This window comes from Lactuca sativa, chromosome 3 (assembly GCF_002870075.4).
Source record: "Lactuca sativa cultivar Salinas chromosome 3, Lsat_Salinas_v11, whole genome shotgun sequence".
NCBI classification, from domain to species: domain Eukaryota; kingdom Viridiplantae; phylum Streptophyta; class Magnoliopsida; order Asterales; family Asteraceae; genus Lactuca; species Lactuca sativa.
In genome coordinates this window covers 47,862,213-47,889,942 of record NC_056625.2, presented here as the reverse complement: position 1 = coordinate 47,889,942, position 27,730 = coordinate 47,862,213, and the positions used below count along the sequence as shown (strand labels likewise).

The 27,730-nt window shown below is 37.7% G+C and overlaps 2 protein-coding genes across 2 annotated transcripts; both read left to right on the top strand.

Annotated features, from left to right (window-relative positions):
* The first annotated feature begins 7,925 nt into the window (after positions 1 to 7,925).
* On the top strand, positions 7,926 to 10,620 carry LOC111884374 (eukaryotic initiation factor 4A-3). The gene is made up of 7 exons (XM_023880682.3): positions 7,926 to 8,337; positions 9,018 to 9,258; positions 9,379 to 9,567; positions 9,656 to 9,775; positions 9,864 to 10,031; positions 10,119 to 10,205; positions 10,290 to 10,620. Exons 1-7 carry the CDS (start codon positions 8,030 to 8,032, stop codon positions 10,401 to 10,403), a joined length of 1,227 nt encoding a protein of 408 aa, XP_023736450.1. The 5' UTR covers positions 7,926 to 8,029; the 3' UTR covers positions 10,404 to 10,620.
* A 1,075-nt stretch (positions 10,621 to 11,695) lies between these two features.
* On the top strand, positions 11,696 to 12,220 carry LOC111884440 (zinc finger protein AZF2). The gene has a single exon (XM_023880764.1). It carries the CDS (start codon positions 11,696 to 11,698, stop codon positions 12,218 to 12,220), a length of 525 nt encoding a protein of 174 aa, XP_023736532.1.
* Positions 12,221 to 27,730: the final 15,510 nt, after the last annotated feature.

The window sequence follows — 27,730 nt, the reverse complement described above, 5'->3', positions numbered from 1 at the left end:
GGGGGGGGGGGGTTCCCGTGGCAGTAGACTAAGACCATGTGGAGGTTCCCATGGCATTCGATGTAAGGCCTTAGAGGGTTTCCATGACATCCTAGTTTGTTTGAATGGTTAGTTATATGATATTTTATGTGTTAGGGAAGACCATGTGGGGGTTCCTATGGCAGGCAGTTAAGACCATGTGGTGGTTCCTATGGTAGTGGGTTAAGACCACGTGGGGGTTCCAGTGGCACCCATAGTAAGACCTTGGAGGGTTTTCACGACATCCTTATAGGTTAATATGCATGGCTTATGTGGTTTATGTAGATTTTATCGCTATTATGGATTATGTGATTATGTGGATTGTGTGGGGTATGCTCTAGGGAACTCACTAAGTATTAACTTACAACTTGTAGATTTGTTTAAGGTACATCTGAGCCCAAGGGCAAGGGCAAGACTTGATGGCACGGCATGCACTCTTCGACATTTGTTTTGATAGGACACTCTGATATTTGAAGTAAAATATTGGTGTTATGGATTTTGAAAACAATTTTCATTGATATTTCATATCTTGTGAAAATGATTTGGCTAATTAAAAATAAAAAATTTCTTCTGAAAAATTGGGTAGTTACAAGTTGGCATAAGAGCCTTGGTTTGAGGATTCGGGCATACTCTTGGATGTGTCAGGACTCAAACTAAGGAAATGGTATTTTTTTTTTCAAAAAAATCACAAGTTAAAAATTCTTAAAATGGAAAAGAGGAGAGTGCAATGCGCGTGATCGGTCAAGCCAAGTAAGTAGTTTCCCCAATATGTTAGCCATGCTATACTGATATATGAGTTATGATAATTGTATGAATCTTGATATGTGTATGCTTCCAAAATTGTATACGGTTAGGGTCTTATAGTCGCAAAATGATTGATTTGGCCTTATTTCCTATTCCTTGTATGGTTGTGGTCTTAGGGTAGGGTATGTTATTCGAAAGTCTATTTGATCCTGTTCTGTGTATAATTTGCATGCATAAGGCAACATGTTATGATTGAGTTCTGGTTTGATATGGATGGAGTAAATCTTAGGTTAGCCTAGGATTTGAGTTATGTGGTAGCATGTGAGATATGATTTGTTATGGGATGAACTGGAGTTATCAGGTAGAGCCTTGGTGAAGGTACAGATAGGTGTGGAAGGTAGTATTGGGTCCGTACTACTGAAAACACATGACCTATACCCGAACCAACGTTAGACTCGTAAACTATAAGGAGAACCGGTGTGGGAGGATCCCCTCTTTGGACATCCTGATCATTATGTTTTGTGGTATTGCAGTACAATATGGTGGTGACACAGTTTGGAGAAGGGGGATCAGGATCGGGATCAGGATATGGATCTGGGTCGGGTGACACTACCGAGCCCATTGATGAGAGGTTGTGCGAGCTTATTGCAGTCGAAGTTACGAGGGGCATCCTTGATGCTACCCCAGTGTTTTTTGGGATGGTCAAGGAAGGTCTGATGGAGATCATAGAGGAGAGGCTTAGGGCATTCAGAGTCGAGATTGTTGCGGGCCAGGTCGGCGCCTGAACTCCCTCGTTCCGGGAGTTCAAGGCGTGCAGGCTGTGACGTCCCCATTTTCACGGCCAGAAAAGACCGATTTTGTTTATGCTTTATAAAAATCAGAGTACCTCTTTTAATAAAAATGCTGCGGAATTTTTATTCCCATTAAAACATGATAAATACGTTATCAAATAATTTTCGAAGAAAAATATTTTTATTCATTTTAAAACGTTTGGGATGTCATCGTCAATACAGAAACATAAGCATAAACAGAACTTACATTCATTATCACTAGTGATTTATATCTCCATAATCTCTCAGTGTAATGTGACTTCATATCAACACCTGTGATATAAATAAACTGAGTGGGTCAGGTTGGAAAACTTGGTGAGCACATAGGGTTTTCAACCCACAATAAATAAGTTTATTAACTTTATCAAATCAAACAAACCCAATTACCCGTTCCCGTTATCCTCACTTTACGTCCCTAAAACATCTAACACAAGGGACTTAGTCTAAGGACTTTCATCGGGGTGACAACACATGCTTCGGGGGTTCCTCGGCAATTCATGTCAAATAAGGCAACCATGTGGGGGATGGAGTACTGCTGGTGAGCACACAGTTCAAATAAACACCTACAGGTTGCGAGCCTGCTAGCGTTCCACTGGACTGTCTAGAATAGTCCGTGGTCGTCATCTATACTCCGCTAGATGACTGGATCATCAATAACATCTATATTGAGGCCTCTCTTTATTTTATTTGGTCACACAACAACTATTACATCTACATATGTTTTACCCGACACATTTTGTAGATATAAAATACATATACAGTTTAAATCATTTAAAACGTGTATAAAAATATTTCACCCAGCATAGACAACAAGTATTCAGACAATATACACACATAACACGTAATTTATATTAAATACTTCATATTTATGTGTAAGATGAAATGAACCATGCACTCACATGAAAATGTGGTTATTCCAAACTCAGACAGCGCTTCGCTTCTTAAAAATAATTTCCTTCGACGAAACCTAGTATTATTACCACTAGAGTTTAGTCTATTATTCGCCGAGACTAATTAATAGTCTAGCTATTATTACTATTATATAAACGTTAAACAATACTTATATAACCCATAATAATAGCCCAATTACTTATTATAAGTTTCTAATAACGTTACTATAATTAAATAAAATCTATATTAAAAATAGCATAGGCGTAGCTCACTTACAACGGGTTTTATAGAAAATCGGGCTTTGCTTGGAGCAGCGTTCCCGAGCCGAAAAGCTCTTCTTCTTGGAGCCGTCAAGCACTCTGGGGCTTCCACCTCATGCTAGGGAGGTTCCCTAGGCTTTTCGAGGGGGGGGGGGGGGGTTCGGGGCTAAAGAGAGGTTCTAGAGAGAGTAAAGAGAAGAAAGAGTGGGAAAAGTGTGAAGAAAATGAGGTGGGAGAGGTTCTATTTATAGGGTGAAAAATGGCTGAACTTGGTGCCACATGTCACCATCTAGTGGCAAGACTTGGGGAGAAAGCAATGGCCAAGATTGTGCCACATCACCTATTTTCGCACAACACACTTCCGACTTCTAAAATCCGTAACTTTCACATACGACCTCTATTTTTGACGTTATTTATATCCACGCGTAGGTAAAAATAAGATCTACAACTTTTATTTTGACTCTGTCGGCTAATTCTCGACCGATCTTAAATTTAACAGTACAAGGAGATTATATTGTTAAATGTCCGCGTAAAATTCATAACTTCTACATACAGACTCTATTTTCGTCTGTCTTTTTACCGTTGAGTTCCTATTAATGAGATCTTCAATTCTCATTTAGTTCGCGTAGGCCAAAAATCGCTCGATCTAAAATTCGAGTTTCGGGCTGTGCACTGCTAAGTCAAATCTTAGAAAATTCATAACCTCCTCATACGAAGTCATATTTGGGCATTCTTTTTTTGTATGTTCTTGGTTTAACGTATACTACAACTTTTGTTTAGATTTATAAGGCTAAAAATTCATCCATCGTAAATTCACTATTTACTTCTCCCGGTGTCGTGCCGGTTTTGCCGTAAAACTTCGACGGACCATAACTTTTTCGTTTTAACTTGGATTTCAACGTTCTTTACATGTACGGAACCCTTGAGACGTATTCTAAAACTTGGTTAAGATTATTAATTATAAATAATCTTTTGTCAAAAAGTCGTTTTCGACCCTTATTATCTCTAAATTGACTAACCCGGATCTACGGACGTTACATAGGCCGCCGGAGTTCTTTGGGGTCATGGACCCCATAGTTAGCTGACACTGGGTGGTGGACACAAAGAACGCCCAATGCACGAGTTCTTGCCCTGATGCGGAAAAGGTGGGCTTTGCTTCATGTATGCTCAGGGACCGAGCCCGGGATTGGTGGGGGAGGTGACTAGCCAGGTGGGAGCAGCCAGTGTGGCTGAGATGACGTGGGCAGAGTTTGTTAGATGATTTGATCTGGAGTTTGCACCATCTATTGAGGTGTAGCGATTGGTGAGGCACTTTCATGGGCTGCAGCAGACCACCGAGATTGTGGCGTAGATTACCGCCAAGTTTCGGGAACGGGCATTATTGATCCTACAGTATGCTACCGATGAGGACAAGGTATCATTCCATGTTGAGGGATGATATTCGTGAGTTTGTGAGTTTTATAGGGTGTAAAACCCTAAATGAGATGGTAGATAAGGCCCGTGAGCGGGAGATGGAGTTGGAGTTTCGCATCAAGCGGAAGCCCGAGCAGGCACATACATCAGTAGGTTAGGCTAAAAAAACTAAGACCTCGGATTCATCAAGTAGGGGCCAGCAGTGTCGTGATCGGTGTGCCAAGTGTGGGAGATCTCATGGTGGAGCTTGTCGGGAGACGGGCCCAGTATGTTATACATGTGGTCGGCCGGGCCACGTGAGCAGGGATTTCCCCAAGAAGGGCATGATTTGTTTCCATTGCAACCAGACTGGCCATAAAAGGCGGATTGTCCGAGGTTGCAGGGAGGTGGAGGAGCAGTGGTGGCGCCTGCGCCCGCCACGATGAGGATTCCCGTTCACTTCATATTTAACGATTATAGGTCGGGGTTAGCTAAAGGATGAATAACTGATCGAGGTCGTTGCCTCAATAAAAAATAAACCAACTAACCTACATAGATAGGGTAAGTCGGATCGAATCCATAAGGAGTTCGTGGTCAAACTTTATGTTATAGTAATCAATGACAAAGAACAAATACTCACAATCATCACACTTTTTTTAACAAATAGTAAACCAATAAACTTGGAAATTTATTAATTAAAATGAAGCTCTCAATGAGAAAAGTAAGGTACTCCCAGTTCAGTTGTTGGACAGTTCAAATTCACACGCTTTCTTCCCTAAAATCCTAGTTCAATTCCTTAAATGCAATTAAGGTTCATTATCTTGTAAAACATAGTTTTGGGTAAATCGTATACTCCTTGGGTCTAATTGGATTAGGAACAATTATTGAATTGACAATAGAATGTCTTGCAACTACCTATTACAATATTAAGCATTCAATATCACAAGTTGGAATAACACATGTGGGTTCAACCAATTGTCTTTGTTCCTAAACTACTTGAACCTGGAACAATTGGTAAGTTTATAATGCATTATTTTAGTTATGCAATCAAACAAACTCGTATAATCCAATTTCAATCATTATCACCAAAAGATCATCATATGAAACATAAAATAACAATTGAAATTAACTAGAACCAAGTAATAATCAAGTGTGTTCATCTAAAAGTCCTAAACATCCCTGAAAGTAACCTAATGGTTTAGTCTTCCATTGAAATCATAAAAACAGTAACTTGAAGAAAAACAATGAATTGTATATTATAATCCACAAAAAAACTTGCAATCATACATAAAATGTAACATAATGATTATCAAAGTTTGAAACAATAAAACATTGGGGAACAAATAAGGAATTTTGGAGTTGTAATGGAGATGATCGGTTAAACGGTCTTCTAATGTTGATTGCTTGTGAACTTGATGATTTCTCGCCTTGAATTCGGATTGGAATGATAAAAAACGTGTTTGGAGATAGTTGGAACGTGTTGGAATGCCTCCAAAATGCTCTAAAATCGTCGGGGAGAAGTGGAAAAAGTTTCCCTTTAGGTTTAAGAAGCATTTGGTATTTATAAGTGTCAAAAACTGCCTAAAATCGTTATTTCCGTGTGTCACCGTCTGTAACGTCCCAAAATTCAAAACAAATTTTTTTGTTTTCATATTAATTAAAACATCACTCAAAAGTGTTTAGTAAAACCAAAGGAGTAGAGTTGCCAGCTTTACGTGTTAAGACATCATTTAGGATCAGATATGATAATTGGACATAGTGGCTTAACCGATTAAGCACTTAATTATAATTTGGGGTTGGCTGCGGAGTACGTTGGGCATACCCAACTCGTATAATGTACGCTGGGCATAAGTATGAGTACGTCGGGTGTACTCATCTGCCATTGACTTTTGTTGACTTTTGCGATTTGGGTCATATTTTGACTATTAATGTTTTAGGCCTTGTTAGGCCATTAGTCTTTCTGACTTTGGGTCATTGTTGGGATTTGGCCATCATTTAGGAATTTGGGCCATATTGGGCTTTTTGGAACCATTGGGTTGGGCCTCAGTTATTTGGTCAAGTGAGGAAAGGGTAAAAAGGTCTTTTACCCTAGGAGTTGGACATAGGAATGAGATTCCTAGTTATGGGTTATGACTTAATTATAAATTAGGGTTTTATTTGATTGATTAGCGCGGAGATTATCCGGATCAACAGTCCGAGCGTTTATCTGATTTTCAGCGGTTTGAGGTGAGTTTCCTTACTGTGTTTAGCAGGTCGAAGGCACCAATGTCGACCCATGGTTTATTATGATCAGGATGCTAGTTGTATGTGTGACTATGCATGTATGTTTTTTGATATGTTTACCGGACGGGGCCTGATGATTATATTGTATGCTATCTAGCTTTGTGATTTTTGCATTTGTTTATATGTTTGTATGTATACCGGACGGCGGCCCGATGCCAGACGGAGTCTGATGACTGACAGACCGATGCCGGGCGGGGCCCATTATATGTTTGATATGTATGGTATGTGGTGTTTTGGGGAATTCACTAAGTTTCGTGCTTACGGTTTTCAGTTTATGTTTCAAGTACTTTCGGTTCCAAAATGAAGAGTTTGGGTTGACTGCATTGAACACACCATATTGTTCCGCATTTTATATGATTATGATATATTTGGATGTTTATTGACATACTCTGAATTTATCATGGTTTTATGAACATGTTCCGAATGATAATTTATTATTTTAAAAATTGAAATTTTTAGTTTTAATTTTTGAGACGCTACATAAAAAAATCAAATTATAAACCTTAAAATTTGTAGTCAAATATGAATCCAATTTATAGAATGACCCCTGGACTATTATTATCTTGCATCGTTGATTTTGTGTTTTGTAATATTAATCATTTAAACCCTAAAATTTAATAATAATAATAATAAGAATAATAATAATAATAAAAAAAGACAATAAATAACAAAAACAACATGACACAAAATTTAATGAGTGTGGATATAATAAATAAATTTCATATAAATAAATAAAAAAGTTAATTTGATAAAAACCTAATTGATTTGACTAGTGTTATAACCATACAATTATTAATGAAGAGATACAAATAATACATTGATAGTTGTATCGTTATAATTAGGGGTGAACATTTGGATCGAATTGAACCATACAAATTTGGGAGAAATTGGTGGACTTTAGACTGGACTCGTTAAGGCCGATCTAGCTTCGGGTCCAAGTCCAGGATTTTCAGTTCTTATACCCATTGGACCAGTGCAACTTTAGATGCATATGATACAACTCGTTAAAGTTTTACCAAAAGTTAGTTTATCTATTATGACTGTCGACTGTTAAACTGGACCAGATTCATAATCGAACCTGGACTAAACTGACTTTTGAACCGAACATATTTTGCAAAAATTGGTAGGCCTTAGACCGGATGAGACCGGTCCAAGTCTGGTCCGATACAGAGGTCCAAATACTCACCCCTGTAGCACTCTTAACCAAAATCAAATCAAATAAAATTATTTTTATTTGGATAACTAATCTGAATTTTCTAAAGCCAAACAAAACTGATTTGGTTTTGCATTTTTTTCTTTTGACACCACTAAACATAATACCATGGTATTAGTTTATACAAATTGTTCATAAAACATATTCGTAACTATCCATTAATATGTAGAATTATTATTGATTATGATTTTAAAGTTAAAATAGAAATAATTCCTTTGAAAAAAAAAACGTAAGAGGGACAATAAGCGGATCTAACCTAATTTCGCCTACATATACATCAACGTAGTGGCCACGTTTTGGTTTTCGAAATTCTATCGAGGGTTTCACTTGGTTCACATAAGAACCCTAAAACCAACAACAGGGGAAATACGAGCCACAAGAACTACGAAAAATCTCTCATGGCGGGAACGTCAGTGGTACCGGCGAACAGAGGACGGCGGAACACGATGGTGGATGACGAAAAGCTGGTCTTTGAGACCTCGCGCGGAGTGGAGCCGATTATGAGCTTTGACCAAATGGGAATCAAAGACGATCTACTCCGTGGGATTTACCAACACGGATTCGAGAAGCCCTCGGCAATTCAACAGAGAGCTGTTAGGCCTATCATTGAAGGTCGAGATGTCATTGCCCAGGCTCAATCTGGTACCGGAAAAACCTCCATGATTGCGCTTACTGTTTGCCAGATTGTCGACACAGCTTCAAGAGAGTATGTTCTGTTATTCATCAATTTGTTTATTCAATTTCAACTTTTTCTAGTTAATTCGAAAATAAACCATAGATTTATGTTATAGGGTGAGTTTTCAAGCCTCTCCTTTTTTGCTGGCCATTTCTCTTTATACACGGTGTAATGTTTTATTTTTGCCCTTTTTAACGAATAATTATTTTATCTGGTAGCACCCAAAACATTTTCCGTCCGTGTTTTTGAACAAATGCGCTAGTCAAAACTGAAGATTTGGAACTCTATAGGGCTGCTGTTTCTTTGGCAAATAGCTTTGTTTACAACTTGAAAACTGTAGCACCTTTTATTAGGAAGATCTATCAATGGCTTCAATGAGGGCATCTACTTTGCTAAATGTATTCAAGAAACCACTTTATGAAATTATGTAAAATGATGTACGCTCATATCCACCAATCGGCCAACACCACTTTCTTTGATTTACACATATTGTAGCATCTGAAATTGAACCGTAGGATCTGTCAATCACTGGATGATAATGACGATGTTACAACTTTATGCTTGTAAAACTTTTCTCTTTTGTTTGCTAATGTCATCACTCATCATTGGGAAATTTGATTATTTCTTCTTGCTCATTTTCCTTAGTCCTGTAGTTGTTTTATTCCTTAGACATATGGTTCCTTACATGGATTCTACATCTTCATCTATAGAGTCCAAGCTTTGATCTTGTCACCAACAAGAGAGCTTGCAGCACAGACAGAGAAACAGATATTGGCTATAGGCGATTTCATCAGTATACAAGCCCATGCATGCATTGGAGGAAAAAGTGTTGGTGAGGACATTAGAAAGTTAGAAAATGGAGTCCATGTTGTTTCTGGAACACCAGGGAGAGTCTGTGACATGATCAAGAGAAGAACATTGCGAACAAGAGCCATTAAACTACTAATTCTCGTGAGTTTTCTATCTTCTAACTTCCCTTTATAACCAGTATCAATACTTCCATCTTGAAGAAGACTTGAACTTGAAGTAAACCCATAAATTGATGTGTTTGAATGTCTTGATTTTCAACAGGATGAATCTGATGAAATGTTGAGCAGAGGGTTTAAGGATCAAATTTATGATGTCTACCGTTATCTTCCACCAGAGCTTCAGGTGTGTTTGGTGTCTGCTACTCTTCCTAATGAAATATTGGAGATGACCAGTAAATTCATGACTGATCCTGTTCGAATCCTGGTCAAACGTGATGAGTTGACTCTTGAGGTAAGACATTCTGCTTTCATAAAGATTAAATATCCTAGCTGTTCTATCAAGATATGATATAATTAATTGTTTTATTTGACCATGACAGGGAATAAAACAATTCTTTGTTGCTGTTGAAAGAGAAAACTGGAAGTTTGATACTCTGTGTGATCTGTATGATACTCTCACAATCACACAGGCTGTAATTTTCTGTAACACAAAGCGAAAGGTAAAGTAGTGGAATTATTTTGTGTTTTAGTAGTAAATCTAGGGTTTAAAACTTTGAGTTTTTTCTTACTTTAATTGTACTTATTTAGGTGGATTGGCTAACTGAGAAGATGCGTGAGAATAACTTTACTGTATCAGCCATGCATGGAGATATGCCTCAGAAGGAGCGAGATGCAATTATGGAAGAGTTTCGATCTGGTGTTACTCGTGTCTTGATTACAACAGATGTGTGGGCCAGGGGGTTGGATGTTCAACAGGCAAGTGAATGTGAAACTCAAGAAGATCTTTATCTTATTGTTTCATTTCTCATGTGTTATAACTGATTTGTTTTTTTTTCTGTTTAGGTTTCTTTGGTGATTAACTATGACCTCCCAAATAACCGAGAGCTTTATATTCATCGTATTGGTCGATCCGGTCGATTTGGACGAAAGGTAACAAAGACTTTATATCTTTTGTTTCCTTATCTGTTGTCTGTTATCTGTTGTATGTAATATATTAGTTTGAATGTTTTGCAGGGTGTTGCTATTAATTTCGTGAAGACGGATGATATCAAGATTTTAAGAGATATAGAGCAGTACTACAGTACCCAAATTGATGAAATGCCAATGAATGTGGCAGATTTGATATAATGGTTGTAAACTGAAATGAGTTTGTAGTTTTTACTGGTGTTTTTTTTTTGAGTAATGAGTGGATCTTGCTGTAAAACTTTTGAATTGTTTTGATTGTAATTGTGGACAGATCTTGAATTCTTTCTTGTAGGGTGGTGAAACTGGAAAGTTTGGTTTGTCATGCTGAATTTGTATTGTGAATATAAGTAAGTGTATCTGCTGTTGGTCTTTTATTTCATCATAATTCCACGTTTGTTTGTGTTGTGCTAGAATATGTATGTATCTTTGCTTCTCTCAAGTGAGATGATATACAATGATGATGTCAGCAATGTTTTAAAACTGTTTTTAGAATATGTATTTAATTTCAGTACCAAACATAATTTAATCAACATCAGTACAAAAAAGGGGTCATTAAATTTACCAAACATAATCAAAACATTTACCATTTATTTTTGTAACAAACCATGCCAGTTAACATAATCAAAAAGCATCGACCCATCCACTGGAATACCATCTTTTACAAAATTTATTTTCATGGGTGATGCATACATTAAAAGATAGCAGAAGCAACATCTTTCATTTCTAATGGATGGCCTTCTTCCAAAAGATCAACAAGTGGTTTCAAAGCACCGACTTTACCAATTAAGGACCTGTTGGAGTCGAGAGATGATAAAGTAAAAAGGGTAGAAGTTGCATTGCTTCGTTCTTGGTTTCAGTTGTTCCAAATCTTAATATTTACAGTAACAGAGGTATCAACATTGGTGTCTCTGCAACGACTTTTTTGTTATCAATTTTTGACAATAAACTTGTATTTTTCTTGTTATTTAATATTTCAAGTCATATCTTTTCTTTTTTCTTTTTTGTCTTGCCCGGACTTAAAAAAACGGGTGGACCAACACCCAAAGATATAAAGACTGCTTCTGGATATATGACCTGCAAACATTACTTAGATCGAACGGCTGGACAATATAGAAAAAATTATTTTTTTCAGGAAAAAAATCATCATCCAACCGTCCGACGTTATAGACTTAAAATAGAGGGAAATCTTGCGCATGGGATTTATACGTGAAGTTTGTTTCCAAAAATAAAGAAAAACCTTAGATATATATTCCTTCCCACGCAAGAAAAAATAAATATATACTATAGATATTTTGAAAAGATTTAGTTTCCTTTTTGAAGTAGTAGTATTCTCCAGTTTCCATATCTAAACACCACGTATCTTAAGTCTAAAGTCTTAAGCTTATTATATATACTAATACCATCCTTAACACACATACATGTAAACACACAGTAAAAACACCCACTACCACTATATGAAGAGACTGAGCAAAAACGAACGTGTGGCCAACCGTAGGATGATGGTGGACAATAATCCGGCAGAAACCTCAATTACTACTTTTCCTAATAATATTCCTGGGCATCGTTGGTATGAATGCAAGACATGTGGAAAGAAATTCGATACTTTTCAAGCTCTTGGTGGACACCAGGGAACCCACAGAAAACTTAAACCCATTGATGATGATGTATGCATGTTAAGCCTGCAAATAGCTCCTTCTCCTATGTTAAGGTTACATCAATGCAAGATGTGCACCAAGAAGTTTGATACTGGGCAGGCGTTGGGTGGACACATGAGGCAGCATAAACTTGAAAAAGATTTGATTTTGATGGGCAGGGATGAGCTGCTGTGGCGGCAATTGGTGGCGGAGGAGAAACCTGAAAGCAATTTGGTGGTGGAGAATGTTGTACAACCAGGGCAGCAGAAGGTGGAGGAAGATGAACATGATAGGGTGAAAACTGAGTTACTTTTGGCTGCCAAGGAGTTGCGATTAGGTATCTGATATTATTACATCATCACATTTTTCACTCATACTTAAGTATATTATTAATTACAGATTACAGATCAGAGAGAATTTTAGCAGATAGATTTTGTAATCAGCAAAGTTTTTAGACTTTTTTTTTTGTATGAAATCATGAATATATAAATTAAGGTTGTCAATTTGGGAGATTTTATCCTTGGTCGTTTTTTACTTGATAGATTGTGATTGAAAGGTCCTATGACAGTGAACTAGTTTCTTTGGTATGTATTAGTATAATTTATTAAGTATAAGTCAAATTCTCAAAAAAGATTTGAACTTGAACTTCATCTGTTAAAGGATGATTGGTCCTGCGTCAAAGACTAAAAACATGCAACACAATAAAAGTTGTCTCATAAACTACATCCATATATACGCTTCACATTTATATAAATTTATCACTTTAGAATCAAAACTAGGGGTGAGAATGGATGATACCATACCAAGAAAATATACATGAAACGAAATTAAGACGAAACTGAAATTCGAATTCGTGTTCGTGTCAAATATAAAAACACGACGTCGTGTCGTGTTTAAAATTCGACACGAACTCAACATGATTTAACAGTTGTTTGTGTGTTTTTTTGTGTTATGTAAGATTAAATATTAATTAATAAACCAATTGTTATTTTATGTTATCTTTGTCGTGTCGTAGTTACCATTTTTAATTGGTTTGTTTTATTGTTATTTTAAAAAACTCGACATTGTGTCGTGTTGTGCTCGTGTTACATAACGACTTGTCATGCTATGCCATGTCAGACAAAAACATGACACTATTGCCCAACTTGCCACCCATAGTCAAAACTATAAAATATTTCGTTTAAATGTAACATCAAAAAAATATGACCCAAAAATTTCATTTTTCATTCAAGTAAAAACAGTATTCCAAAACATTGTTCATACAACCCAATAAAATAAGCATGTCAAACATCATAAAAATCAGAGTGTGTCCCATAAACAGAATCCATATGGTGTATGCGATGCAATCGACTCGAGCTCTTCCCCTTGGAAACGAAAGTACCTGAAACATAAACTAAAAACCGTAAGCACAAAGCTTAATAAGTTCCCTAAAGTACCACATACCAACATACATAGCATATAACGGGCCCCGCCTAATGAGTATAACGGGCCCTGCCCTAACTCGCATAACGAGCCCCACCCTAACTCGCATAACGGGCCCCGCCCAATGAGTATAACACCCCACCATAACTCGCATAACGAACCCCGTCCAATGAGTATAACAGGTCCCGCCCTAACTCGCATAACGAGCCCCGCCCACATACAAATCATATAGCCACTAATAACATACTGGATAGTCATCGGTCCCCGCCCAAAAAACATACAAGCACAGTGTCACACAAACATGGGTCTCCTAACAGATCAAATCATGGGTCGGAAACGGTGCCTTTGACTCGCTATACATGGTGAGGAAACTCATCTCGAATGCTGAATCTCATTGAAGATCCCTAGCTGCTGTCCCAACGACTTCCCGAGCTATCAATATAAAATAACATCCAATTAACACTTGGCTTCCAGACTATAACTAATGATTCGTACTTGGGGTAAAATGACCATTTTACCCCTGGCATAGCTTGATCCAAGACTAAGGCCCAAATCTAAAATCCTTTAAGGGCCACTTATAGCCCAATTTTCCAAATTGGGCCCAATTCCTTCTTATGAGCCTTAGCCCAAGGCCCAATAATATTTCTGGCCCAAAACTCCCAAAATCAAATGGCCCAACTAAACCCTAACCTTCTAAGCCCAAAACATGGCTCAAACCTGAGGCCTAACTTTAAAATGCCACCTGATTGAGTACGCGGGGCATACTCAACATGTACGCTAAGTGTACTTGCTCGAAGACCTGTACATTGTGCGTATAGGCTTGTGCACCCAACGTACTCATCCATATCAACCATCTTCTAGATTTAGCTCTCAACCCATTAAGACATCGCCCCAGAATGCAGATCTGACCTCCTTGAACTGGGTTATCACATAAAGTTGCCAACTTTACGTCCATGCATGGCTATATGAAGATCTAAAGCTCAAAAATGTACAGTTCCTAAACTTGATAAAGTTGGCACCTTTATGCCTAAGGAGCCCAAGATAACCATAGATCTGAAAGAATAAGTGTTTGGGACAACCTAATTCCATCATTCATGCAAACCATGGCTAAAACATAACAATTTAACCCAAGATGAGATCTAAGCAACTAGTAATAACGATAAGAACTTGATACCTCAAACTCCTTGAAAAATGGGTAGTGATTCTGGATCCAAGACTTCCAATCCAAGCTTAGAAACTTCAAGATCTTCTAACTCCTTCACAATGCACAAAATAAACACCAAACTCTTTTCAAAGGTTCAAATGCTTAACAATGGAGGCTACAACTCAATTTAGGGTTTTGGAGGCTTTGGATGCTGGTAAAGAGGCCAACCCTAGAGAATAAGGTGGTTTATATAGGATACGAGTGATGGGTTTTAGCCATTAGAACATCCTATGTGCTCATGCAAACCCTAATGCTTGGATCTAGGTTTCTCTATTGTACATGCAATTCATCAAAGACTTTAAACCCTAGTTCTAGCATACAATTAATCATATTAACATGAGAAAGGGTTTTTAGATTTTACCTTGATTGTTATGTAGCAATAACAATCTCAAATCCTCCTTGTCATTCCTCTAATGGTTAGAGTCACAAGTGTCACTCTTCTAATGGTTCACAAACACCAAGACTAAGAGGTTGAAGAATAAGAAGAGAGGAGACACCTAAAAACGGCTGGAAACCCTAATCAATTAGTTCACCACGTTTTTGAGTCTCAATGGTCCTTTAAATAGTGAGGCTATTAGGGTTATCACACAAGGAAACCCTAATTTGACTGCTTAGGCCCTAAGCAACCCATTGACTCCTTCCTTAAAGGCCCAGGACGATTTCTAATGGGTTTTCCCATAGAATTCGTCCACCCCTCTAATATGGAGTCCATTAGCTCAATATTCAACCATCATACAATTGATAGTTATAGTCCCTTAATTTTAATTAATGTCTTTTAGCCACAAAATTAATTCCTAATTAATTATTGATTAATATTAATTAAACAATATGATTTTTCCTTTAATATATTATTATCATAATATATTAATAAATCATAATTAATCCTTTCTCTCCATAATTCATCCTATCAAGTTGCTTTGGTGAAGGCAACCCAAAAGGACCATGCACCATCGGGTCAAGTACATACCAAAATAGTTATAGACTTAGACACTAATCCAACAGTCTCCCGCTTGGATAAGTCTAATAACTATTCTGTGTATGACTTCAGATCCTGATATGCAATCGTAGCTTTCAAAAGCCGTTGTCAACTCTGATCTTATCAGATACGCGTCCTTTAGATAAGGGATCATATATTCCTCCATTCTAGATATCGTATGGATTTAAATCAGTCTCTCTGTCTATGTGTTGTTTCTCGATTTCCGATTTACGACGACTGACAACAGACTACAATTGAACACATCTAGTTAGTCCCGGCTTGGCCAAGCGCTTAGGTGTCATCACTAAATCATCGAGGGGCCCACATATATCGCTTTCATCCTACCTTGGATAAAAGGAACAGATAAACTTTGATTCAATGCTTGCTTGCACTCACTCACCAAATCACATACAACAATATGTTTTATGACACCAAGTTACTGGTGCGTTTACATATTATCAGTGTGTAACCGACTCGCAAGATACAACTCACACATCTCGGTTTCAAGAATATAAGATGTTATCGTCTCACCAATCACTCGTGATAAAATCCATGAAGTGATCAAGTGAGCGTGGGTTTAATCCAATGCTCAAACTCATATTCATAAGCACTCATGAACGTTGCAGCAAACATTTGCTCATGTCTAATACACTTTAGACAATCCACACACCAATTCACGATAGTCTTCATTGATACCTACTTACAACATATGAACGACTGTGGTTCGTTCGAATAATTTGATTGTTCTGAACCAATTTAATTATTCAGGAAGTCAAAACATGCAAAGTGAAACACAAAAATAATACTAATCCCATATGACCCCAAACTCTGGGTATAAATAAAAATTTTATTTAATCACCATATTGATTACTCATTATTTGTTGTTTCGGGCAGTCAACTTCTTACTTGAATTATTACTATACTTGTCCCATGCTCTCAGCATGCACACAATGTTTACCTACGGTCCTTACTTTGTGAAATAGATCAAATGAACACATTTCCAATCATACTCATTTCACAACTCCCAATCCTTATCATAAGTATAAGAATATCAAATTCTTGTTACTTATGCTAGATTCTAACATTTTATGCAATGATTCTTTCATAAAGTCATAGCTCAAAATCATCAAAACTTGGCTAATCTCTATCAGAAACAATTCTATAGATATGATGTCTCTCACTCAAAGTAGATTCCTTTGAACATCCTTCTTGCATAAAAGTTTCTAATCTAGATATAGATTCTCAATATCCAACTCTCAATATGGAAACATTTCCATATTTGCCATATGACAACTCATTCTTTAATAGAATCTTATCTATTCATAATAATGTCGATATGGTCCATCCAATACCATACTTCCAACTACTCACAAGCGACCAATCCTCAGCGAACTTTGGATCGTCCTTTGATAGTTGTTTAATTATCTTAGTCAAAACCAATTCTTGTCCTTTTTCCCTCTAAATGCGCTAGAGATTTGGAAAATTTTAGAATGGTTAAAATTATAGCATCTGTAATCGATCCTTTACCCGAAGCGTATGGGATACGATGCATAATGTCTTACATAAATATACGATACTTTATCAGTCTTTTGCCATAATATTTTATGTGTCACATTCTCAAAATTCGAACTATGAAGAGGGATGCCACAATCATAATCGAAATTTTGAGAACGCACTATGTACTCTTGACTAAATTTATTAACATTCCACAACCTAAGCCTTTAGATTTGAAATGAAGCATAATATTCTCTCCCTTAATTATAGTAAAACAACTATTCAACCCTTACGACTTTGCAAAGTATAACTCTTGTTTTCTATAATTAATATTGCTAACTTGCAATACTTGCCTTAATAATCATACAAGCACAACATTTATGCTCCCACTATCATGATGAGTATTATCATATAAACATAACACTTATGCTCCCACTAGCTTTGACATGTATTTAGAAAAATAGCTTAACTTTCAGAAAACAATACTTATTGAATTTCTTAAGTTCATAATTCTAATACCTAATGCTTTGATAATCCTTTATCTAAGTTTCTCAAACTCATACACCTTTGCCTTAGATAGCTCATATGTGTGTCTAAACAATTCAGACTAATTGCCAAATCTCACGATTCGAATCATGGAAAGGGATACCGTAAACATAATCGAATTCGAGAATACAATTTCACAATCACTATCTTCTTAAAATCTCTCTTAATGAAAGCATTTCCTCACAGTCATCTTCATGAAGGAGGAAATCTTATGAAACTTAGATTTTAATGGTGTATGTGTTCCTATCCATGTGAATTCGTCAAAACCAAAGTTTGCAACAAATCCAAATTCATATGGACCGAACCTTCTCAATCTTGATCTCTTACCTTATGGTAACACGGGTGCCCACCATGTCTTCCAAGTAGTTAAGCAGCTCACCCTTTCCTATCAATGTACTTTTCATTGATCAAGGTGCTTGCCTTTTATGCGTTCAAATGAGAACTCATAGAGCTTACATGCATAATTAACTCAATTGGAACGACACAAAAACAAGATAGTGTCAACACGATAGGTTGTAAACCTCAAGTCGTGTGCTAGTGATGATCGATAAGGTTTATTCTTGATTAGTTCTTGAAACTTTTCAAGACCATTAAGACTCCCACTGACTCCTTGACATATAAGATTCTCTTGTCAATAAACATTTCTCGACAAACAAATATTCAAGAGTTAGTGTAGCTTTTATCAAGACTAAACATTTCAAAAAATTGGTCCTAGTTGGTCTTTGTCTTACCCAAGACATCACAACTTTCCAATTTCAAATGTGCAGTAATAAGAAAACCTTTTTCAAATTCCATATTTGATGAATGTTATAAACCTTCTTAAGACTTGTCACTCAATGTCACAATCTTAACTCTAAGACTTGTTTTGGAACGAAGTATGATTGGCTTCTTGATTTAACCATTTCTTCAATTCTCGATTTCTCTTCTTAGACATACAATTGCACTAAGACTCACTTAGAGGATCAATTGAGATATGGTTCTTAATCATTAAGACCTATCATAAAACATAATAAAAGGTACTCTCCCTTCTTCTTAGAATAGAGAAACTTTTATCTTTCTGCCTACTTGATTCTTCTTATTCGTTCTGCTATTGATTTAAACTCTTTCAAATCAACTCGGAATTACACTTAATCTTATAAGTATAATCATATATACTAAACCTTTAGTAAATCATGACGAATATCTTTGTCACTCTTGTGGTGAACTTAATCAACACACAAACTTGTGTACTTGATCTCCTAGTCCTTCACTTGACACTTTGTCAACGAATTAGTCTAATTTCCAAATATGAAATTTCTCATTCATCATGCAATACTTGTTGTATGATTCCAAGTTTCTATCCAATTGAAACTTGGGCGATGAGAAAATTTCCCTATTTGGTAAATTCTTGACCTTTCCACAAATAACATAATTAAGAATCAAATCCATTATTGCTAATAATAGAAACTTTCAAACATCAATTTTTTCATACACGCCATTGCAAGGATAAATAAATAATATAAAATCAAAATTTATTTTATTGCATAAAAATTTGTCCTTACAATGCAATTTAACTGAAAAACTATGTTGTTACATATTCCTAAGCAATCTATTCTAACTCCAAGTAGTAGCTTAAGATTCTAATCTTCAATTAATGCGATCGTAATCCATTTCTTCACGATTAGATTCCGCTCACTTTTTCCCTTAAGCTCCCTCTCTTTTCTTCGATCCTACAAGACATCGAAATGTAATCTTATCACATCATGCATTAAGAATCTAGAATAGGAACTTAAAAGAGTTAGTTAATGGATTTTACCTAAAGCATAGCCATACGTTTTGACTCTCCTATCTCTTAGATAAATAGGGCAGCTTCGTCTCCAATTCCCCTTCTCTTGGCAATAAAAGCAAATTGACTCTTTTGGAACAACACACGAAACTACTTCTGACTTTGCCTTTCTCTTATGATCAAACTTTTCGATCATGGCATGCCTTTCGTTGCCATTGCCTATATCCATAGAGGTCTGGAAGGCCGATCCACCAATCAACTTTGCTTTTCCAGTGCACCAAATCATTGCTGATTCAGCAACAATAAGCATATAGGTGAGATCAATGAGGGTTACGTCTTGGTTCATCATATAGTACTCTCTTACGAACTTACTATATGAGTCAAGAAGTGACTGAAGAACCCAGTCAACAGCCATCTCCTCACAGACAACAAATCCTAACATTCTTAATCTATCAATGTGTGACTTCATCTCTAGGATGTGTGCACACACTGACTTTCCTTCTTCATGTTTACTTGCCAAAAGGGCTTGAGTGAGTTTGAACTTTTCAATCTTTTGAACTTGTGGGTTAGGGAGAATAATAGGAGGAGGTGGAGGAAGTGAAGCATGATCTCGTGTTCCTCGATCGAATCGTGGAACATCATCTTTATGTGAAAAACTTGTTCCACGGGATTTGGGAAGACCATAGTTGTCATACTTTGACATCTACAAAACGGGAGAAAAATTAAATTCAAGTTAGTTGATTGATTGAGTCCTTAATAAATCACCCAAATGAGATATTAAGGCTAGGACCCAACACAATACTCTACAACCTAGAAAAGGGATGCCGTAATCTAGTTGCATAATATTTGAAGGTAAGTGAATGACGATTCACTAATTTCCACCATGAAAAACAAAAAAGAAGTTTAAGTTTTAAATCTATTGAAAATTCCTAGATCTTTTGAGATTCATTGAACTTTTTAATGACATGTTTAAATCTTGATATGCCCCTCTAGTTTGTGACTGGGATACCGAGGATCACAAAGCGGGTGTGAATAACCATGCAGACTTACATGGTGCCCCCACATGTTACAGTCACCTATTCGATGTGCCGGTTAACCATACACGCTCCACCGAACTATGAAAAACATTGAGTCACCCTTTGCTACCTTTGCTTAGAACCATTTAGTGTGTCGGTTAACCACACATGCTCCACTAACGTCTTCGCAAGGGCACAAAGTGTAATTTCATGGAATTGCATCAATTCACTTTTGCCTAAAGTAACTAAGATTGGGAATTTTATGAAAGCATTTAGTTACTTTTGTACTTTATTATACTTATAATGGAAGGCTTCTGTCCTATCCTACCCGTTCGGCTAACGACCCTCCACTAGTCAAGAGTGCGGTGAGTAAGAGTGGATACCTATTCAATCGCCATTTTATAGGCAATTTCCTTCAACACCCTTATAGACCAGCTTCGTGAATGAGGCCTACTAACGGTAAGACTTGACACTTTACTCATACATATATAATATTAGACTTTTAATGATATATATAGTATAGGGTGTATTTTACACTTTTTAAAATACTAGGTGGTCTAATTTAATAATTATACACTTTAATTAATTAATAAAACCATAAGGGTGTGATTTGAACTTTTCAAAACAATACTAGGGTTTTAGAATTTAACATTTCTAAATTAAACTTTTAATCAACTTTTAAATTTCAAAACTTGAGGGCAAGTTTTGAAACATTTCAAAACATTAGGGTTTAACTTATTTAAATTTCAAAACCAAAACTTTTAAGTTCTAATTTAAACTATAAAACCTAAAGGGATTAATTTGAAACTTTTCCAAATTTTGTCAAGAATATTCTAGATCACATAATTCAAATAAGGAAATTAACAATTAAATGGTGGTTATCTAATTAGATCTAGTTCAAATTCTTGCAAGATAATGATCAAATAATTCATATAATTTAACATTTATCAAATAAGGTAACAATGATCTAATTAGATGACCAAAATCTTTTATTTTGACATAGATAATCATAAGGAATCAATAAAATTCGAATTTTATTAATTTTAAACAATTATGGCAATATCCTAAGTCAAAATAGGTAAAAATCCCAAAAATCCGTCTGTCTGACAGCTAAACTCGCCGAGTCCCCTTATGGACTCGTCGGGTTCACCCTACTGGACACGTCCACATTAGAACTCGACGAGTTTGTCAGGTAGATGGCCAAAAACTCGATCTTGCAACATGAATGAATATACTAGGCATCAATACAATAGAAACCAATCAAGTCTCTGATACCACTAATGGGTTTTAACCATTAGAACATCCTATGTGCTCATGCAAACCCTAATGCTTGGATCTAGGTTTCTCTATTGTACATGCAATTCATACAAGACTTTAAACCCTAGTTCTAACATACAATTAATCATATTAACATGAGAAAGGGTTTTTAGATCTTACCTTGATTGTTATGTAGCAATAACAATCTCAAATCCTCCTTGTAATGACTTTACAAAGCTTAGAGTCACAAGTGTCACTCCTCTAATGGTTCACAAACACCAAGAGCAAGAGGATGAAGAATAAGGAGAGAGGAGACACTCAAAAATGGCTGGAAACCCTAATCAATTAGTTCACCACGTTTTTGAGTCTCAAGGGTCCTTTAAATAGTGAGGCTATTAGGGTTATCACACAAGGAAACCCTAATTTGACTGCTTAGACCCTAAGCAACCCATTGACTCCTTCCTTAAAGGCCTTGGACGATTTCTAATGGGTTTCCCCATAGAATTCGTCCACCCCTCTAATATGGAGTCCATTAGCTCAATATTCAACTATCATACAATTGACAGTTCTAGTCCCTTAAGTATAATTAATGTCTTTTAGCCACAAAATTAATTCCTATTTAATTATTGACTAATATTAATTAAACAATATGATTTTTCCTTTAATATATTATTCTCATAATATATTAATAAATTATAATTAATCATTTCTCTCCATAATTCATCCTATCAAGTTGCTTTGGTGAAGGCAACCCAAAAGGACCATGCACCATCGGGTCAAGTACATACCAAAATAGTTATGGACTTAGACACTAATCCAACAACGAGACCCTCAATTAGGGTTTCTTTATAGTCCATGTACACCCAACGTACGCATATGTACTCCTAGCGTACATGACCTGTGTCCCGAATTGCCAATAACTCAGCACTCTAAGCGAACGAAGTGGTATGCCGGTGGTTATTGAGGCCAACAAAATAAATACCCTAAATATTACACACTAAAATAGTGTATATTGGTAATGGGATTGTATCCATGGAGATTGGTTCAATTTAAATCTCTATGTAAATCACTTGTTCAAGTACTTGTAAAACAAGAGTAAAAGTAAAATGGGGGGGGGGGGGGGGGTTAAATCTTTTTGATTGTTTGAGAAAATTAAAACTAAGCTAGAATGTAGATATAACAAGAAAACAAGTAGATGATTTGATTAAATTCAATGAAGTAAAGTTGGTTGATTTTGGAATACACCACATTAATGACATAACCAACTTATCATTAGACTAAATGGAATTACACTTGTGAATTAATTTAACTTGGCTATATCAATTCATAAGCACAAATTACCTCAAATCTTCTTGTTATTAAAATGGTTAGAGGAGCTCTTAACACATTCCCTTAATTAAAGTCACAAAATCAATAAAGCATATAATATTGTGAAAATCAATTAGCTTTAAATTTTAAGAGTTACCAAGTCCAAAAGATAATCAAATGCTTACATTATCATTATGAAGGAACATTTCCATGGTTTAAATGAAATGAAAACAAACATAGAAACGATTTGTTGCTTACTAATTTGAGGGTCCATTACTTAACCAAGAAATTAGACAAAAAATAAGCATTCATTCATCAAAGCTCATGATCAATGATAAATAAACACAAGAAGATGCTTGACTAGAAAACATCTCCATAAACTTCAAACACAAGATAGCATAAAGTCTTCAAAACAAGCAATCATCCATGGGCTAAAACCTAATCAATCAAATATAAGTCTAGCCAAGCATAGCTTAAATAAAAGAAATGGAAGATAGTTTAAAGGTACCAAACATGATTCAAGTTACAAGATGAAAGAAAATTACTCTAATCTTCAAATTCTTCCAAAAACCCTCTTGAGAGCAAAAAGAGTTGTTCAGTGTGTTCCCCCTTGAGTTCTATTCAAAATCTCCAATAAAAAGAGTCCCATTTTCGGATCCAAAAGCTGGCCAAAAGTACTCCACCAACCTTCCCAAAGTAGAGATTCATGCCAAAAACCCGGATCCTTCACAACACGATCCATGCAGACCGCGTGGGTCTCACTGAATGGGTCCTTTGACCCATTTAATTAGCACACCATCCTAATCTTCTCATCAATGATTCAACCCTTTTTCACAAATTCTTGAGAGCCCAATTATGCCTTCCAAAGTCTTCAAATATGCTCCAATGCTCCTTAAATCTTCTATAGCTCGAGTACTCTTCGCCTCGTCATCATTCTCACCCAAAATTTAAGTCCAACTCGCTTTCTTGTTTATGTTGACACCAAGCCCAATCACACCACTTTAAGTCCACAAGCAAACCGCAAGCCTCCAAAAGTCCCACACTCCTTCCTCACCTCCAATGACGAAAAGTCTTCGGTAAATCCCGCAATTAAGCTCAAAAGACTAGAAAGTAACCGATAAAGGTGAAAAATAACAAAAAGGGAAATTATGCATAAATATCGACTAAAATGAGATGGAATGAACTAAAAATAAACTAAGAGAAGAAGTAATAAAATGAACCTATCATACGCCCCGCGTACTACTTCATGGATCAAAATGCGTAACTTCAAAATAGAAGGGTCATAAGGTACATACCATGGAACAAGTGTTACAATTCTCCCCCACTTGAATCAGACTTCGTCCTCAAAGTCCGCTGCTTCGGGCAACTCAGGATAATGCTCCCTCATCTCATCATCGGGCTCCCAAGTCCACTTTGACCCCTTGCGGCACCTTCACTAGCTTAACAACCTTGTTCCTCAAGGTCTTTGTCTTCCGATCCAAAATCTCCACCGGTCTCTCAATATAATTTAGGTGGTTATCCACCTGAATATCCTCAAATGGTACAACTGCAGAATCATCCACTAAACACTTCTGCAACTAAGAGACATGAAACGTGTTATGAATCTGATTGAGATCCTCTGGAAGATCCAAGCAATAAGCAACCTAGCCCACCCGAGCCACAGCCCTGAAAGGACCATTATATATGGGGCCTAGCTTGTCCCGCTTCCTGAACCGGATGACACCTTTACAAGGTGACACCTTTAGGAGAACCATATCTCCCACCTGGAACTCTAGGTCAAACTGGTGCTTTTCGGCATAACTATTCTGCCGACTCTAAGCTGTCTGGAGCTTACTCTGAACCTGTTGAATCAACTCTGTGGTCTTTAGCACCACTTCGGTACCCTCCACAACCTACTGACTGACCTTGGCCCAACAAATCGGGGTCCTGCATTTCCTCCCTTAGAGCATCTAAAAAGGAGGTCGAGCAATGCTAGCATTATAATTGTTGTTATACAAAAATTTCGCTAACAGAAGATACGTATCCTAACTCCCTCCAAAGTCAAACACACAAGCAAGCATCATATCTTCAAGGGTCTGAATGGTCCGCTCGCTCTGACCATCAGTCTGCGGATGAAATGTTGTACTAAAATGGAAACGAGTGTGCAACTCGTCATGAAACCACTTTCAAAACCTGGAAGTAAAACGAACATCCATGTCTGAAACCACTGATACCGGCACCCCATGACGTGCCACCACCTCCCTGATATAAATCTTGGCCAACTTCTCGGTAGAAATCTTCTCCTAAATAGGAATGAAATGCGCGCTCTTCGTCAAATGATACACGATGAACCAAATCGTATCCACTTTATGCGCAATCCTAGGAAGCTTCATGATAAAATCCATAGTGATGTCTTCCCATTTCCATATGGGAATCTCCAACGCCTGCATCTTGACATGAGGACGTTGATGCTCGACCTTGACATTCCTGCAAGTCAGGCACCGCTCAAAATACCATTCCACATCCCACTTCATGCAGGGCCACCAATAATCAGGACAAAGATCTCTATACATCTTCGTTGCCCTGGGATGAATGGAGAACCTCGACTTGTGGGCCTCCTCCATCATAACCTGGCGTACACCGCCCCAATACGACACCCAAACTTGTTGATGCAAAGTTAACAACCCGCGACTATCATAATCTTAGGAAGCCACCTGATACACATTATGCTCACTCTTCCGGTGCTCTTCCTTCATTGCCTCGACCTGAGCCTCACGAATCAACTTACGACCATCCTCAAACATATATCTCTGATTGGAACCACGACCGCCTTGTGGCTGAGAGCATCAGCCACCACATTGGCCTTCCCCGGGTGATAGAGGATCTCACAATCAAAATCCTTCACCACATCCAACCATCGATGCTGCCTCATATTTAGATTCGGCTGATCCATCAAGTACCTCAAATTCTTGTGATCCGTGTAAATAGTACAATGAAACCGATAGCGGTAATGCTGCCAAATATTGAGGGCGAAAACCACGAACCCCAACTCTAAATCATGCGTCAGATACTTTGCCTCATGAGGCTTCAGCTACCTCAAAGCGTAAGCGATCACGCAACCTCGCTGCATAGGCACTGCCCCCAAACCTGTAATCGGAGCATCACAATAAACCACAAAATCATCAACACCCTATGGCAGGGTCAGAATCGACGCCTTACACAATCGCTGCCGAAGAGTCTCAAAGGCTGCTTGCTACTTAGGCCCCCAGTGAAAAGTCACCGAATTCTTGGTCTGTCGGGTCAAGGGAATAACGATCTTGGAGAAATCGTGGATGAATCTCTGAAAATAACCAGCCAGACCAAGAAAACTTCAAATCTCAGATGGAGACCTCGGAACCTCCCACTACATCATGGCCTCGAGCTTGGCTGGATCGACCAGAATACCCTTGTGGTTGACAAGGTGCCCCAAAAACTGCACATCGCATAACTAGAACTCACACTTGGAGAACTTTGCGAAAAGTCTCTCCCTCCTCAATGTCTCCAGCAATTCCCTGAAGTGCTCCTCATGCTGCTCCTGAGTCCTTGAATAAACCAAGATTTCATCAATAAATACTATCACAGATCGATCCAACATCAATCTGCATACGTGGTTCGAGATCCATGAACGCGACCAGAGCATTGGTGAGCCCAAAAGGCATCACTACAAACTCATAATGACTATATCGAGTCCGAAAAGCTGTCTTCTGCACATCCTCACCCCTAATGAAGATAACATCTAACCCTCGCTACAAAACACATAATTGGACCACGCCGTGGTCTCTCACCCTGAATCACCAACTCTCCCCCACTTGGGGTCCGAACCCGAACTAATTGCTGATCACAGTTGATCACTACCCCATTAGGGCTCAACCAATTCATGCCCACGATAGCCTTGTTCCCACGCAGAGGAATGGGAACTAGATTAACCGAATACTGCTTGTTGAATAACTGGAGAGTACAACCTCGATGGACCCTCGCAACTCGGACCGTCTTATCATCAACAATCTTAACATTAAGAGGACAAACCAGCTACCTCGGAGCTCCAACAAATCTCTTGCTAAGTGTAAGCGATACAAAGGATCGTGTAGCCTCAAATCAAATAATACCAGAGCAGAGATACCGTTCACAAGGAACGATCCTAAAATCAAACACATATACATAAGCTGAAATTAAATATAAATAAAGAGATAAGGAGAAGATACATACCTGACACAACATTAGGATCTCCATACGCCTCCTCTGCCGTCAGCTGGAAAGCCCTACTTTTTGTCGCAGGCGTGACTGCCCGACCCTAACAGCAATCAGTAATCCTAAGAGTCATAGGAGCGGGTGTTGACACCGGTCCTGCTGCATCCAAACTCGGACAGTGGGCCTTCTTGTGGCCCCTCTAATTTCACTGAAAACAAATTAGATCAGATACCGGGATGACAGTGGTAGTATCAGTACAATCCCTGCTGATATGACCAGTCCGACCGTAGTTGAAGCAGCCAGAACCACCCACTCTGCACGTCCCCTCGTGCGACCTGCCACACTTGCCGTAACGGCCTCGGCCCTGCTGGCCCTTCCCCCTCGTATCCACAACCTTGGGCCTCTTGCACGAACCTCATGATACTTGAACCTTATATGACTTCCTCTTCCTCTCTATCTCTAAATCTCTCTCTCTCTCTAGACCTCGCTATCATGTCTTCCAGGGTCTTGCAGCTGGATCGACTCACAAATTGCCAAATATCACTCCTCAACATCTCATGGTATCGGGCCTTCTTCATCTCCTCGTCCGCCACATACTGCGGAACCAGAAGCGCCCTCTTCCTGAACATAGCAGTAATCTCAGCCACCGTATCAGTAGTCT